At 39.9% G+C, this 14,196-nt stretch overlaps 1 protein-coding gene across 2 annotated transcripts in view; it reads left to right on the top strand.

The window, feature by feature from the left end:
* Positions 1-14,196, top strand: part of PDSS2 (decaprenyl diphosphate synthase subunit 2) — a 78,594-nt gene that overhangs the window by 22,404 nt on the left and 41,994 nt on the right. For both annotated transcript variants that reach the window (XM_053381585.1, XM_053381584.1), the window contains exon 2: positions 4,648-4,782. In XM_053381585.1, the coding sequence (XP_053237560.1) occupies positions 4,682-4,782 (101 nt within the window). In that variant the 5' untranslated portion in view covers positions 4,648-4,681. The remainder of the gene's footprint in view (positions 1-4,647; positions 4,783-14,196) is intronic.

The raw sequence follows: 14,196 nt of genomic DNA, 5'->3' as shown, positions 1-14,196 counted from the left end.
TGAGGTTTTGCAATGGAGTGAAAATGCTACCATGTAGGTTTTAGAAACTGAAACTGCTATTTATATGAGCTGCTTCTGGACTTAGGTACTTTATTCATTGCTTTCAGGCACCTTTGGGAGACACAACTTGCTTAATCTTGCTCCTGCTTGTGGATATTATAATATGGATTTGTTGAGCAAAGTATAACATTGTAAAAGTGTTGACAATCATGCATAAATTTCAGAAACCGTATTAGATTACCTTCAGGTTTGTTTAAATTCTACTGTTCTCTAGTTTTTATCCAGGTGTTTTGGCAGACACAGGAATTATCCCAAGAATGTATAATCAGATGCAATGTATCTGTAGCCTATCATGGCTCCTTGACATGTCTGTATGGATATCTGTATCATAGCATTTATTTGGAGTTTTGCACAGGAATTGTAGCTTGCCGAATTGGCTCTAGTTCAGCAGATTTCCCAAGTCTTCCTTTTGATGCCATGAACATTTTAGCTTTCCAAAGAAAATATCAGCTAATAAAAACACTGTCCAGAATTGACACCACTTGATAATTGGAAGTGCTTCTGATAGTCATTGCTTCTATCTTGTTTTGATTCATCCTAGTTTTGTCTACGGTAATTCTTGGGTGCTGATTCAAAACTCCCATTGCTACTTCAAGGTCAGATGAAAGATCCTCTGCATATTTGAGGACTCTTCACTCCCAATCTGTGGCTGACTTCATATGCACACGAACAATTTTACGGCAAGACAGAACCTTGTGGAACCTTACAGAAGGACTCATTTGGAACAGAATAGCAACTGGCTAACTCCTGTATCTGAGATCATCTAAATGAAGAACTGGGCTACTATAAGAGAGAATTCCAAACCCTAACCAAATTCCATAAGCAGCTCCATTTAGTTGTCAGTGCAACCCAAATATATTTTAATGCACATTTGTAGCCAATGTATGAGAGAGAATATTCACTGAAATGCAGTTGCTATAATTGGTCCACTGAGGATGTTAAATTACACGTCATAGAGTACAATAGTTTGAAAACTGCTAAAGCAAAAATCTTGTTTTAGGCATCTGTTTAGGAAATCATCATAGCTGAGTGAGGGGGCCACTTTAGCCTAGACTTTCATAGTACAAAATTTTGATGTTCGGTGACTAGGCAGTAGTGCTTCATATTGTCAGTTGTCCTGCGGTTGTAGAGCTGAAGCGGGATACACTCTGGCTTCTGCCACTGGCTATAAGACAAAGGGTCAATGGGAAGCTGCACTCCTTTTCTCTGGTCTCTTGCATTGGCCAGTGAATGAGCAGCTGCTCCAAGACCTGCTTTCCCCCTTCTCTCCAGACTCCTTTTTCCTTTTGTGCTGTATCCTTCATTTATGTGAGCCTACAAATAGGAACTGTCTTTTTAATGTATGTGCAGCATTTAGACAAGTTTAGAGGCTTTATCAGTGCTAATAATTTATGGAGTCAGGCTCATAAGTAAATGTATTTTTAAGTGATCAAAATGCATATTTAAAAGAATATTTACAATTATTCAGTTGCTGATTCTAGTATTTGTGACAGGCATAAATTGGACAGAATATCTGCTTCATAACTGTACCTGCACAGGATATTGGTATTCACGCCTGTGTGTTCTCTAAATGTTGGCAGTTCTTTTTATTTTTGTCATTTACCTCTCGCTGATCTTAAAGTTCTGATACAAATCAGGGTAGGGGCTTAGACAGTACATGCTAAACAACTGTCTTGTCTTCAGGTTAATTTTTTAACCTTTAAGGGGGAAAGCAGGGAGCCTGTATAACTTGTGCAAATTGTCTTTGAAGGTTTTATTGCTCTTTTCTTAATTTTGTTTTAGTATCTGATTAGTGACCATCTTAAAGATCTTATGGCTGAAAGGTAATCAATAAACATTTCAATAAAACAGGTAAATAATAAAATTAGGCATGCATAGTGCTACTGTTGGATGATCAGGATGATAAACACTGTGCTGACATATCACCTGGAACATTAATGCTTTCATGTATTCATACATTTTAGATTTTATTTGCTCATCATGTTTCAGATTATTGAATTTTTCTAACTTGTTTTTGGCAGAAACAATTGTCTACTTTTCTGACTGCTTTGGAAATACAATGGAATACATTTTTCTACTATACAGTATCTTCTGAACTTTTCTTTGTTTGGTGTGTGTGTGTGTGTGTGTGTGTGTGAGAGAGAGAGAGAGAGAGAGAGAGAGAGAGAGAGAGAGAGAGAGAAGCAGCCTTTATTAGTACACTACAACTCTCAGCCTGCAAGTTCTAAATGCTCATTATGCCCAGTGAAAGTTTTTCTCTTCTGGGAAAAATACTCAAAATAATATAACTGCTAAACCACTGAAATTACAGATTTATCTGTAACTGAAAAGTTGAAATTCCTGAGCATTAGAAGTTGAAGTGTGCAAAGCTTTAATGGGGATACTCATGTTTGCATGATTTATTCTTTTAAACAGATGGACGTTAGTAGGAGGTGTAATTCTTTCAGCACATAAACTATTAGCCAGTGTTGCTTCTTGTGTGGGTGGTGCGAGTCTTATATCAGCATACCATAATAGTATACTTGTTTCAGAGCTAGACTCCCCCCCCCCCCATCAACATGAATTTTTAAAGAAGAGCTCTATTTAAATCTGTGAATCTGTCAGGCATTTAAATCTAGGTTTTGTCACATGGATAACATGGAGAATAATTGTTTCATCCCCCCCAACCCTCAGTCTTTTCATTTTTCTGTAGATCTGTATTTGCTGTGGGTAGTTGTACCCGTCTAATTTTATTTACCTTGAGGGCACAGTGTTTAATAATACCGAGCTGCACAAACTATAACAGGCAGCACCTTAATCTTGGTAGTTTTGTATTTATATTTACACTTCTGCTTGTGTTTTCCCCAATCTTTTAAGAAAGAATTTGATACTAATGTGTGTGTGCATGCAGGCCCAATTTTACTTGGGCTGCATCCAGTTCCCCTTTCTCCCCTAGGGGCACCTGTCTTCTGCCACATACCCATCAAGAATAATTGCACCATCTGGAAGACTTTTATGTACCTGTAACTTGGGTTGAATATCTCTAGGGAACTGAATTCCGGTGGAATGCGAATGTGACCCCTGGAGCCATGTCAAGTGACTGCAGTAGCTTCTAGTTACTAAAGGATGACCACCTTAGGCTTTATTTGTTTCAAGTCTTATGCAGTTTGCTGTAGTGAAGATAGAGTATATGTTGCTAATGTAATTCTGTTTACTACTTTCGTTGAAAAAGAACTTCAGCTTTTTCTTAGCTGATAACTTGGACAAAGCAACAGTAAATAAACAGTAAGGAATGTTAGGTGATACAGATAATATGAGCAGGTGCCATACTGCTTGTCAACTACTTTTGTCTATCAATTCCTGCTCTGTACTTTGTCCACTGACATTTCTCTCTGTCTAGGGTTGCTACTAATTAGCAGCTGTTTTTAGACTGGAGTACTTCCCGGGTTAATCACGTGTTTCTCCCTCCGTATTCTATTTTTATCTATTCTCTATCATATGGTAATAGACTTCATTTATATTTTCATTCAACCGAAGCGAGGTTGGTTGTGGAAACTGAACTTGTATTTTAACATTATAACTTTAGTTTGAAACTTCATTTGAAATTAGTCATATAACTTGCATAATCACCATACCTATCCAGAAAATACTTTATGCATATTGATTGCTTTTTCAATTATATAAGCCATCTCTATATGCTATATATATATTGGTATCCCTCTGCTAATACTGTTTAGACACCATATCTCCCGTCATTCCTGATCATACAATATGGTGGCTGATGCTGATGGTAGTTGTAGCCCAAAACACCTTTAGCCACTAAGATAGAGAAAGCTAGCCTTAGGGCTGGTCCACACTTCACTTGTCCCATGGTTAGAAAACAGGGGTCTGAGTGGTTTTCCATTTGTCCCACTGCTTTCCCCAGGAAAACATGCTCTTTACTGCTGAATTAGAGTAAATCTCAAGCCCTGTAAACAGCAAGTGATGTTTGTTCCGATTCAGCGGTAAAAAGCAGGTTTTCCTGGGAGAAAGCAGCAGGATGAGCGGGAGTGTGGATGAGCCCTTAGTGTTGAGAATGATATAGAAGCTGTAATTTTGAGAGATCAGGAGCAAGCTCCAGTGAGCCTTGGACTTGCATACAGTGGTACCTCGGGTTACATACGCTTCAGGTTACAGACTCCGCTAACCCAGAAATAGTACCTCGGGTTAAGAACTTTGCTTCAGGATGAGAACAGAAATCATGCTCTGGCAGCGCGGCAGCAGCAGGAGGCCCCTCCATGAAGACTAGATATTCTGTTTTGGTGCCCACAACCCAGGTCCCAGAAGCCATTTTGCTCCTAGCTTTTCAATCCCAGTTTCTAACACTGTACGTAATGTGGAGCTTTCTAAAGAAGCAGTAGAGAACTATATATTCTAAAGTGAAAGCAGTAGTTCATTCTCTCCTCTCACACATAGAGGAGAACAGGGCAGGACACAAGCTGTGGCTCATCCTCAGTCATCTAACCCACTATTTAGGCAGTCATCTAAATTGGTCTTAGGAAAAATTATTTGAGTGTTCAAAATTCTGATCTGACTTAACTTTTTTCTTTTTTTTATTCTTTTTTGCAGAGGTTTTGTGTTGGATAGCAGGAACAACCTGCAGATGAGAGGCTTGGTGGTTTTACTTATATCTAAGGCAGCTGGGCCCAGCATAGCAGCAGAGAGCTCCCTCCAAAATGATATGATCAGTGGGATACATCCTAGGTAAGAATTTTCTAATGCAAAAGATGCAGAGTCACATCTATTTTCTTTTCAGATTATGCCAATATGTGTGTGGTTGTTTTTTTCAAAATATGCAAATACAGTGGCACCTCGGGTTACAGACACTTCAGGTTACAGACTCTGCTAACCCAGAAATAGTACCTGGGGTTAAGAACTTTGCTTCAGGATGAGAACAGAAATCGCGCTGCGGCAGCGGGAGGCACCATTAGTTAAAGTGGTACCTCAGGTTAAGAACAGTTTCAGGTTAAGAACGGACCTCCAGAACGAATTAAGTTCTTAACCCGAGGTACCACTGTACTATTGAGATATATGAGAATACTATTCAGAAAGACAGCTTCTCTTCCTGTTTCCATCTGTGCTTCATTAAAAAGAAAAGTTGTATATTGCTTTTTGTATATGATTATCTCTACAATCCTTACTTTTATCCCTGTTTGCAACAACCATATGAGATCCTTATATAGGCATTTCCCAGATAGGATGCTGCACTGAAAAATAGCGTTCTAAGTGAATGCACAGCAGCAGGATTTTCTTTCCACATAGATAGTTTTATTGTAGCAAAAGCACTCATCTTTTCCATCCAGGCCCAAGTACTGCACGTATCACTTTCCAGTCTGTGTTTGACCTTATATTACTTCTTATTGTACTGATACAGAATAAAAAGGGTCTATTTTTCAGTGAAATTATTATTAAACCTCTTTGAGGGTTGTTGTTTTACAATCAAGTGGTGTGTAAATTTTATGAAATAAATAATAAATAAAATTGTTAAATTGCCTTCCTTCATTTGGATCACCTCCCATACCTTGGTATCCAATCCTCCAATACAGGTGCATTGATCCCCCCCCCCAAAAAAAACCCGGAATTGTAACTAATTGTTGAATGGGCAGCTGAGAGCCAGTGTGGTGTAGTGGTTAAGAGCGGTAGTCTCGTAATCTCCACATGCAGCTGCTGGGTCACCTTGGGCCAGTCACACTTCTTTGAAGTCTCTCAGCCCCACTCACCTCACAGAGTGTTTGTTGTGGGGGAGGAAGGGAAAGGAGAATGTTAGCCGCTTTGAGACTCCTGAAGGGGAGTGAAAGGCGGGATATCAAATCCAAACTCTTCTTCTTCTTCTGTTAGTAGGTGTACAACTATTTTCCTGCCTTCTAACATGACTAGGTCTTTTACATAACCAAAAAGCATAACTAATAGATTGGCTCATAACTTATATCCAGTAGTGATGGCTCTTTTATCGTCTCTGGTAGAAATCATTGGCTTCCATTGCAGCAAAATGTTGATTCAGGATATGGGAGAAATTAATAAGGTGTATATAGGTAGAATGAATGACTTGGCCTCTGCAAACCATGGTCCAAATATCTGGGGGTGGGGGGAAGCCTGTGCAGATGTCTTTGTCTTCTTATAATGATGAGTGTTTGGCAGTGGTAATATGTAATATGTAAGGAGCAGTTCTTGCCTGATCCACAAGATGAAGAAATATGCTGCATCCTTGTAAGATTACTACCTATTTTCCAAACACAGTAATACAGCTGACCTACTGAGTTAGCTGTATATCTTCATTGACTATTACTTTTCCAGGGTGTTTTAAAGAAAGACAGGTAATCAGTATCTGCTCACAAAGATTTCCTGTTTTAGGAAGTTGAAAAGAAGTCACATGTGGATCTTTAGGCATTCATAGGAAATATGATGTTGACCAGTTTTTCAAACCAAGGAACCTTCATCAAATCACTCTTGATCACTGAGAATTACCCAAATAATGACCATGGAAAACTGATTCAAATGTGACAGTTCTAGATGATTGGTCACGTAGGGGTCATTGTTAAGAGTAGTTGCATTTAACTTGCAGTGTGGTGATGATCCTTACAGAATGTCTTTATTTAGAAGATGGCTGGAAAAGCTTTTGTGCTGTGCCCAGATATAAGAAAATTAGACAAGGTGTGATTGCATCAACAGCAGTTTTTTGTGCAGCAAGAAGCAGTTTTGGATGTGTGGGCAGCTGTTGTCAGGAATGAAGTTGGGTGGTGGTAATAAAGATTTGGATTGGAAGTTGGGTGATGGGAAGGAACCATAGCCCTAGTCCTGATCAGCGTCCTATGTGGCTATTATTTATGCATTTAATGCATCATCTAAATTTTTTATGCTGAATCCTGTATGATTTGAAGATGTAGCAACCTGTCAGTAGTGATAATGCAGAATCCTTACTTGTGCTGGCTCTCTGGTTCACTGTCACTACCTTTAGTAGGCTGCAAGGGAACTTAAGGTGTACCTGCTGCATGGTAGTGGTGAACAATTTTGCCTGACAGCAGCACGGAGCTATTGTGCTGAAGGACTCAATGGTCACTACTGTTGCTGACATGAACCCATGGTAGAGTGGTTTGGTGGTGGGTGCAGGCACCTGAAAGTTCCCTTCCCTTGCAGAAGGGCAGTTTTCTAAGATTTTGTGTGCATATAAAGATTTTACTCATGTCTAATATATTTAGGTGCCTGTTTCAGATGCATGGAGGAAGGGCATGCCAACTGCACACGTGGTACATTGTCTATACAGTATTATACACTATATGCTAGCATGTTGATGTAAAAGCCCTACTAAAGAATTCCCAGTTTCTTAACAAATCTGCCATACCAACATATGGCTCTGACTTCAATACATGGCTTGTAGATGCATTTCTGTTGAAAGATATTCAGAAAATTTAATTATGCTTCCCAGTAGAACAGGCATAAATTAAGTAAAATGTAACCCCCCTTCCTCCCTAACAGAAGATCAGCAACTGATACAGGTTTCCATGCATCAAGAAAGCATTTTGCAAATGTTAAAATGAGAACAAACTATTAAAAAAAACCGTGGAAGGCAATTGCCTTAATAATAGAAATGAGCTGACGCCAACTTTGCAAAATGCATCTGATTAATCTGATCCTGTCCCAGAGGCGGCAGCAGTTGCAAGCCTCAGAAGGGATTTTTATCCTTTCCCTGCTGCTGATTATAGCAGCACACCTGGTGATAGGGGCAAGGGCTCAGAGGCAGCTTGCCATCTCCTTTAACTGTTTAGCGTCATCACATGTACATAGCAAGGCCCATCTGCTTCATTGGTATATTTTGCCAAAAGCAGAGGAAACAAGCACCATGATGAGGTGAAAATTGTGGCTGGGGGAGAGGATGGAATAAATCTCTTTAAAGCAAGTTTAAATGTTAGAGGGTTCAAAGTGGTGCGGGAGGGAAATTGGGGACTCCACCCCCTATTAATTAAAAACATAGGGTTCCCCCACACTTTGGTGCCTTTCTTATTAATTAATGCTTGTTCTCAAAGCATTAATAGCATGTCATATCCATCCTTGTTTACTGATAAATAATTTTCTTTGGTAATTCAAGCTTTAATTTTACTCTCTCTCATTGGACCTTATATTAATGTTTAGAACTGGAAAGAACCAATAATAGCTACCCTTGAAGTGTAAAATGTTATATATATATATATATGTTGCTTTTTTTATTTTGAAAAAGACTATGCCCTTTTGAGAGCCAGTGTGGTGTAGTGGTTAAGAGCGGTAGTCTCGTAATCTGGGGAACCGGGTTCGTGTCTCCGCTCCTCCACATGCAGCTGCTGGGTGACCCTGGGCTAGTCACACTTCTTTGAAGTCTCTCAGCCCCACTCACCTCACAGAGTGTTTGTTGTGGGGGAGGAAGGGAAGGGAGAATGTTAGCCGCTTTGAGACTCCTTAAAGGGAGTCTCAGGAATTCATACCCTGGTCTCCCAGGTCCAACACTTGAGAAGGACTTACTGCTACTAAAGCTATTAAAACCCACAGATCAGTCCTTCTATCATACAAGTATTTTACATAGTTTTGAATGTAAGCAATAAGATTGGCCAAATTTCTGCAATAATAAAAGCTTTCTTTACTTGGATGAGGCAAATTTTTATTTCAGTGTTTGTTTGACACTTGGAATACCAAATGATTTTCAGCTGTTTCATCTTGATCTGAGAAATGAAACAAATATTTTGAAACAAGTGCCACTTAACTATATTTGAAAATGTGTTCTTGTTCATGCATCATAGGGCTGAATCCATCAGTATTGTCACTTTCCAGCTACATTGGTATGGCTATATATTTTTAAAGCTATGTGGAAATATTTCAGGGAAACACTTGGACAGATGAGCATCTGTTCACAGGTTTGGTGGTGTCTGTACATAATTGGCAATGCATATTAATGGGAATCTGTTTACCTTGCTTCAGTTTGTCTTGCGTAGTCATTGCAAATAAACTTTTAACTAGAGTTTTGAAGGCACGAACCTAAAATTCAGAAAATAGCATGCAGTTTAATCTACCTATTATGTGCAAAACTATTGCCATTTTTTTAATGGTCCTTACCTTCTCCATTTTTTTAATGGCCCTTACCTTCTCCATTTTAAAATATTTTTTATTTGATAAAATTATCAGAACATAAAGAAAGTTAAATATAAAGGTAAAAATAACGGACCCCTGGACGGTTAAGTCCAGTCAAACCTGACTATGGGGTGTGGCGCTCATCTTGCTTCAGGCTGAGGGAGCCGGTGTTTGTCCACAGACAGCTTTCTGGGTTATGTGCTTCTGGCACAACGGGACACCTTGACAAGTGCCAGAGCACACGGAAACGCCATTTACCTTCCTGCAACAGCGGTACCTATTTAAAGCCACCTTTCTGTAAGATAAAATATATTTGCCTTAGGCAGACTATTACCGTGTGTAAGGGGTTTGACTAATCACATTATTAATAGCTTAGTAGTAAATGTTCTTTATAAAAATTACTACTGGGCTTGATATTTTGCAAGTTTTAATGCGGTTGAAGATTGTGGCATGGCATCAGTTTAAATAATATAATATCCCACAATTTCCCAGCCTTTCTTGTTTCAAAGGTATCTCCTTACATGTCCAGTGATTAGCATAAACCAGTCTAGAAATTAGTGACAAGAGTGACTGCTTTGTTCTGAGGACTAAATCTGGTATAACAGTTAAAAGACAAACAGAAGTCTTGATACATTAACAATAATAAAGGACAATACTGCCTTTATTTGTTCCCAGATTCAGAGCTCTATAAGATGTCCACCATGTATAGGAGGAGTTTGCTCTTTTTTTGGCGCATAGAATCATAGAATTGTAGAGTTTTAGTCCAACTTCCTGCAATGCAGGAATGTCAGCTAAAGCATCCATGGCAGATGGCCATTCAACCTCTGCTTATAAACCTCCAATGAAGGAGAGTCCACTTCTGAGGGAGTCCGTTCCACTGTTGAACAGCTCTCACTGTCAGAAACTTCTTCCTGATGTTTTGTTGGAATCTCCTTTCTTGTAACTTGAATCCATTGGTTCGAGACTTACACTCCAGAGCCAGAGAGAACAAGCTTGCTTCATCTTCCATGTGACAGTCCTTTAGATACTTGAAAATGGCTATCATATCTCCTCTCAGTTTCCTCTTTTCCAGATTAAACATTCCAAGCTATACATACCCAACTCCAAATTATTGACAGAGAAGTGGATTACTAGTGATAATGGCTATATGCAAAGGTCTGTTAATGTGTCTGAACTTGGCCACCAAAAATTATTTCTAGTAGTCACTAGGAATATAGTAAAAGTATTCCTGAACACATCCAATTGTCTTTCTGTCTTCACGGTTATCTGGCACAGTACTAGCAATAACTACCGTATTTCCAACTTTATAAGTCTTGTCTAATTTCAGAAACGTTAAATGTCATTGTATTGGCATAGTTATGTAACAGTAGACTCTGCCTGATATCTGCTGGTCCAACAGCTCCTAGTACATCTTTCTCTTGAGCAGCTCTCCTTCCAGTCTCCAGGGCTCCTGTTTGACTACAGATCCAGCTCTTGTGCAGGTTCCTGATGGAACATATCACTCCTGAAACTAGCATTGCACAAATGCACCATGCCACAGTTCCAGACCTTGCCTCGGCCAGAGCAGGGTCGATCCTGGTAAATCTTGGCCAGGTAGGTGGGGTACCTGAAAGGAAGGTGGAGGCATCTTTTACGTATGGAGCTCCTGATTGCAGATGGTCCTTTTGCCTGATTTTTCAGCGATGCCTCTACCCTCCATTGTCACAACCAGCCTCATTCAGGTTGTGCAGGAGAGACTCCCAGGAAGCTGCTGGGGGAAAGGACAGTCAGCTTCTGCCAACACCCCCCTCCCTTTACCATATGCTTTTCTCTGATTCCAGCCCAAAATCTTGTATTTAATTATCTTCCTTTTAGAATTCATATTGGATTTTGAAAACATGTTTTCACATTTTAGCGGCAACTGTTAAGTAAGGTCAGTTGTTTAAACTATCACTGTATATTTGAAATGATATCAATTGCAGTGGTGATTCTAAGGTAGAAAGTTCTTAATTTAAGATGTCACAGTCCCAGCAGGTTGATGGGACTCCTGTATGGAAGAAGTGATGTTACGCCGACTTCCACCATGCCTGCATGATGAGGAGCATACGGGCAATGACCATATGATCTGTGGGGTTGGGCCAATTGAGACTGAGGACTGTCCTGTTCACCGTGCCACTGCATACTATTATTTGGCTGCTGCATTTTGGACTTTTCAAATGCAGCCCTATCCAGAATTCAATAGAATAGCTGTTTGTTACTGTAGCATGTATGACTGTGGCTAGGACTGCTTTCTTCAGATAAGGGCACAGCTTGCTTACCAGCCCAAAGTGGATAAAAGGGATCTTGGCCACTCCCACCACTTGGGCATGCAGAAGTGACTCCAGATCCAGCAGCACCCACAAGATGAAAATCCAGTTCTTACAAGGGAATGCAACCCCAACAGGAGCAGGCGGCACACCTTTTGAATGGATCTGCCCCCCAAATGGTTGCTTTGACTGGACTGGATAAAATTTTATTTCCTTCATCCTCATCCAGTCTTTTGCTGATGTCAAACAAATGCAAAGAAATAAATTCAAGGCTAGCAGTTCAGTTGTGGGGGTTTTGTTTTTGCTGATTCCACCACTTTTCTTAGTTTGTAGCCTTAATATTTGAATGTAGCTTATCTTTATTTAGAACAATTCAGTCATTGTATTTATCTGTCTTACTAAGCATAGGTTTTGATACATACAAATTATATTCCTATTCTCTCTCTTGGTATACTCTGCTGGATAATTTAAAAATAAAAGAGAGACCTTTGATCTATCATTTCTATAACATAAAATATAACTTAATTTTATTCCTGACCATAATGGCTTTAACCTTGTGTACTAATTTGAATATGCTTGTGGAGGTAGAATCTTAAATGAGACACAAATGAAGGGAAAATTGCTAATGCTGGCACTGTATATCTAATGAGTACGGTGTAATAAACCATAACCTCTTCAACAGTTCTGTGGAAAACAGTGTGATTATTTTGGATGGATGGCTCTTTGTGTATGGCTCATTACCATCTGGCATAATCTGTATTGATATAGACTGTAATTGTGAACTATTTGACATGCTGCTTTTAATAAATGTGACTTGGCTGGTTTGGGCTGGTATATAGGAAACTGTAACAAGGGAGTTAAAGGCTGTCTTTCAGATCTGAATCCCAGTCCAGATTCCTTGTGTGCGGGAAAAGACCACCTCCACAGATCCTCCTCCACAGAACAGATGGTCAGCTCTGGAGAGAGAGAGAGAGAGAGAGAGAGAGAGAGAGAGAGAGAGAGAGTATGTGTGTTTAGAATTAGTTTTGCTCCAACAGGTGATTGGTGATGTTAGATTAGATATAGGTATAGACTATGCCGGATGTTCAGTAGTACCTCCACTCTATATCCTAACCTAGCTTCTGGATTGAGAGACTCCACCCACCCTTCTATCCTGTTGCATCCTGTTGGATCAAATTAAGGATCAGCCAATATGCAGATAGGTGCTTGATATTAAGTTCTTGCTTTCTGAATCAGGACAATTGTATTCCTGTGCACTTAACTTCCAGTGCAAAAAAGGGAAAGTTTAGTTGGAGGACATATTGAGGCAGTTTTTGCACTCTTCCATCACTCTCCTGGAATTCTTCCCACAAGGCAGTTGGTAGTAAATGGCCCTGTGGGGCCTTGGGGGCTTGCAGCTGAAGCAGGCTCTGATTAGGTACTTTCTAGTTAGTTTATTTAGCAAGCCTCAGAAACCATGGTTTGAAGATGGTTTGTCTTGCAACAGACTGGAGTTCGTTACAAACGATGATCTCTGGTTCCCTTTTGATGACAAGTTGAGATGAGGGAGAAATGAAACTAAACGTTGCTGGAGTCTTCCTCAAGCTGCATGGGACAAAGGAGAGAAATCCTTTTAGACATACCACACATGCACATTACAGGCCTAGAAACCCTTTTAGACACACCGTACTTTCTGTTTTCTCCTACAGACATACACATCCTTCATATATACCACGTCCCTTGGCAGTGCACTGAAGGAAGTTCAGTTTAAAACAATGGGCTCTGACCTTAACAGACACAAGACAGAAGAGGGGGGGGGGACAGGGACACAAGAGGATAGTAAGTACATTCACCAGTCCTTACATTATGATTACCCAGTGACCAGATGGAGTTGCTGTTTGTGAGGGCAATCCTGGAGGAGCCAAGCAGCAATTGGTCCCAGTGAGGTTGATGATCAGAGGATAGGCTCACTGCCCCACTTCTTCAGATGTAGCTAGGTGGAAATGCTTAGCAGAGTTAGGGGGGAGGGAAGCATCCTTTGCCAATAAAACATTTTGTTGTTGTTGTTTAGTCGTTTAGTCATGTCCGACTTTTCGTGACCCCATGGACCAGAGCACGCCAGGCACTTCTGCCTTCCACTGTCTCCCGCAGTTTGGTCAAACTCATGCTGGTAGCTTCGAGAACACTGTCCAACCATCTCGTCCTCTGTCGTCCCCTTCTCCTTGTGCCCTCCATCTTTCCCAACCTCAGGGCCAATAAAACATAATAAATCTTAATTCTCACACACAGTTGTATGACATTAAAGTTTATTATTCCAAATAATGGGCCACAAAAAATAAATTAAACAGTAGGGGCATGATCCAGACTCGCCTCTGTTCACAGCTCTGTATGTGTGGCAGGAAGATTTCTGATACAGGGATAGCCAAGCTCAAGGAGTTGGATTGGATCACTAAATATGTTTGCTAAAATAACTTTATATTTTTAATACTAAAAACTATAAAATATTAACGGTTGTTAGATTCCCAATTTCTGTTTAAAAATTATTTGAAAACTGTTAAATCTAAGGAGTTTAGATTCATATGTGTTGTGCCATTTAGTTACACTGTAATGTGGTTTCCAGAACATGCACTGACAAATCCACAACACTTGATCATTGTTATTATGAACGCCCATTGTTTGCAATGTAATACAATCCTGAGACAGGACAGTGCCCTTCAGATGCAAGGGTAGATTTAATATTGAGACAACGCAAGCATCTAGA

This window comes from Podarcis raffonei, chromosome 3 (assembly GCF_027172205.1).
Source record: "Podarcis raffonei isolate rPodRaf1 chromosome 3, rPodRaf1.pri, whole genome shotgun sequence".
Lineage (NCBI taxonomy): Eukaryota > Metazoa > Chordata > Lepidosauria > Squamata > Lacertidae > Podarcis > Podarcis raffonei.
This window is presented reverse-complemented; position numbering and strand designations above follow the sequence as displayed.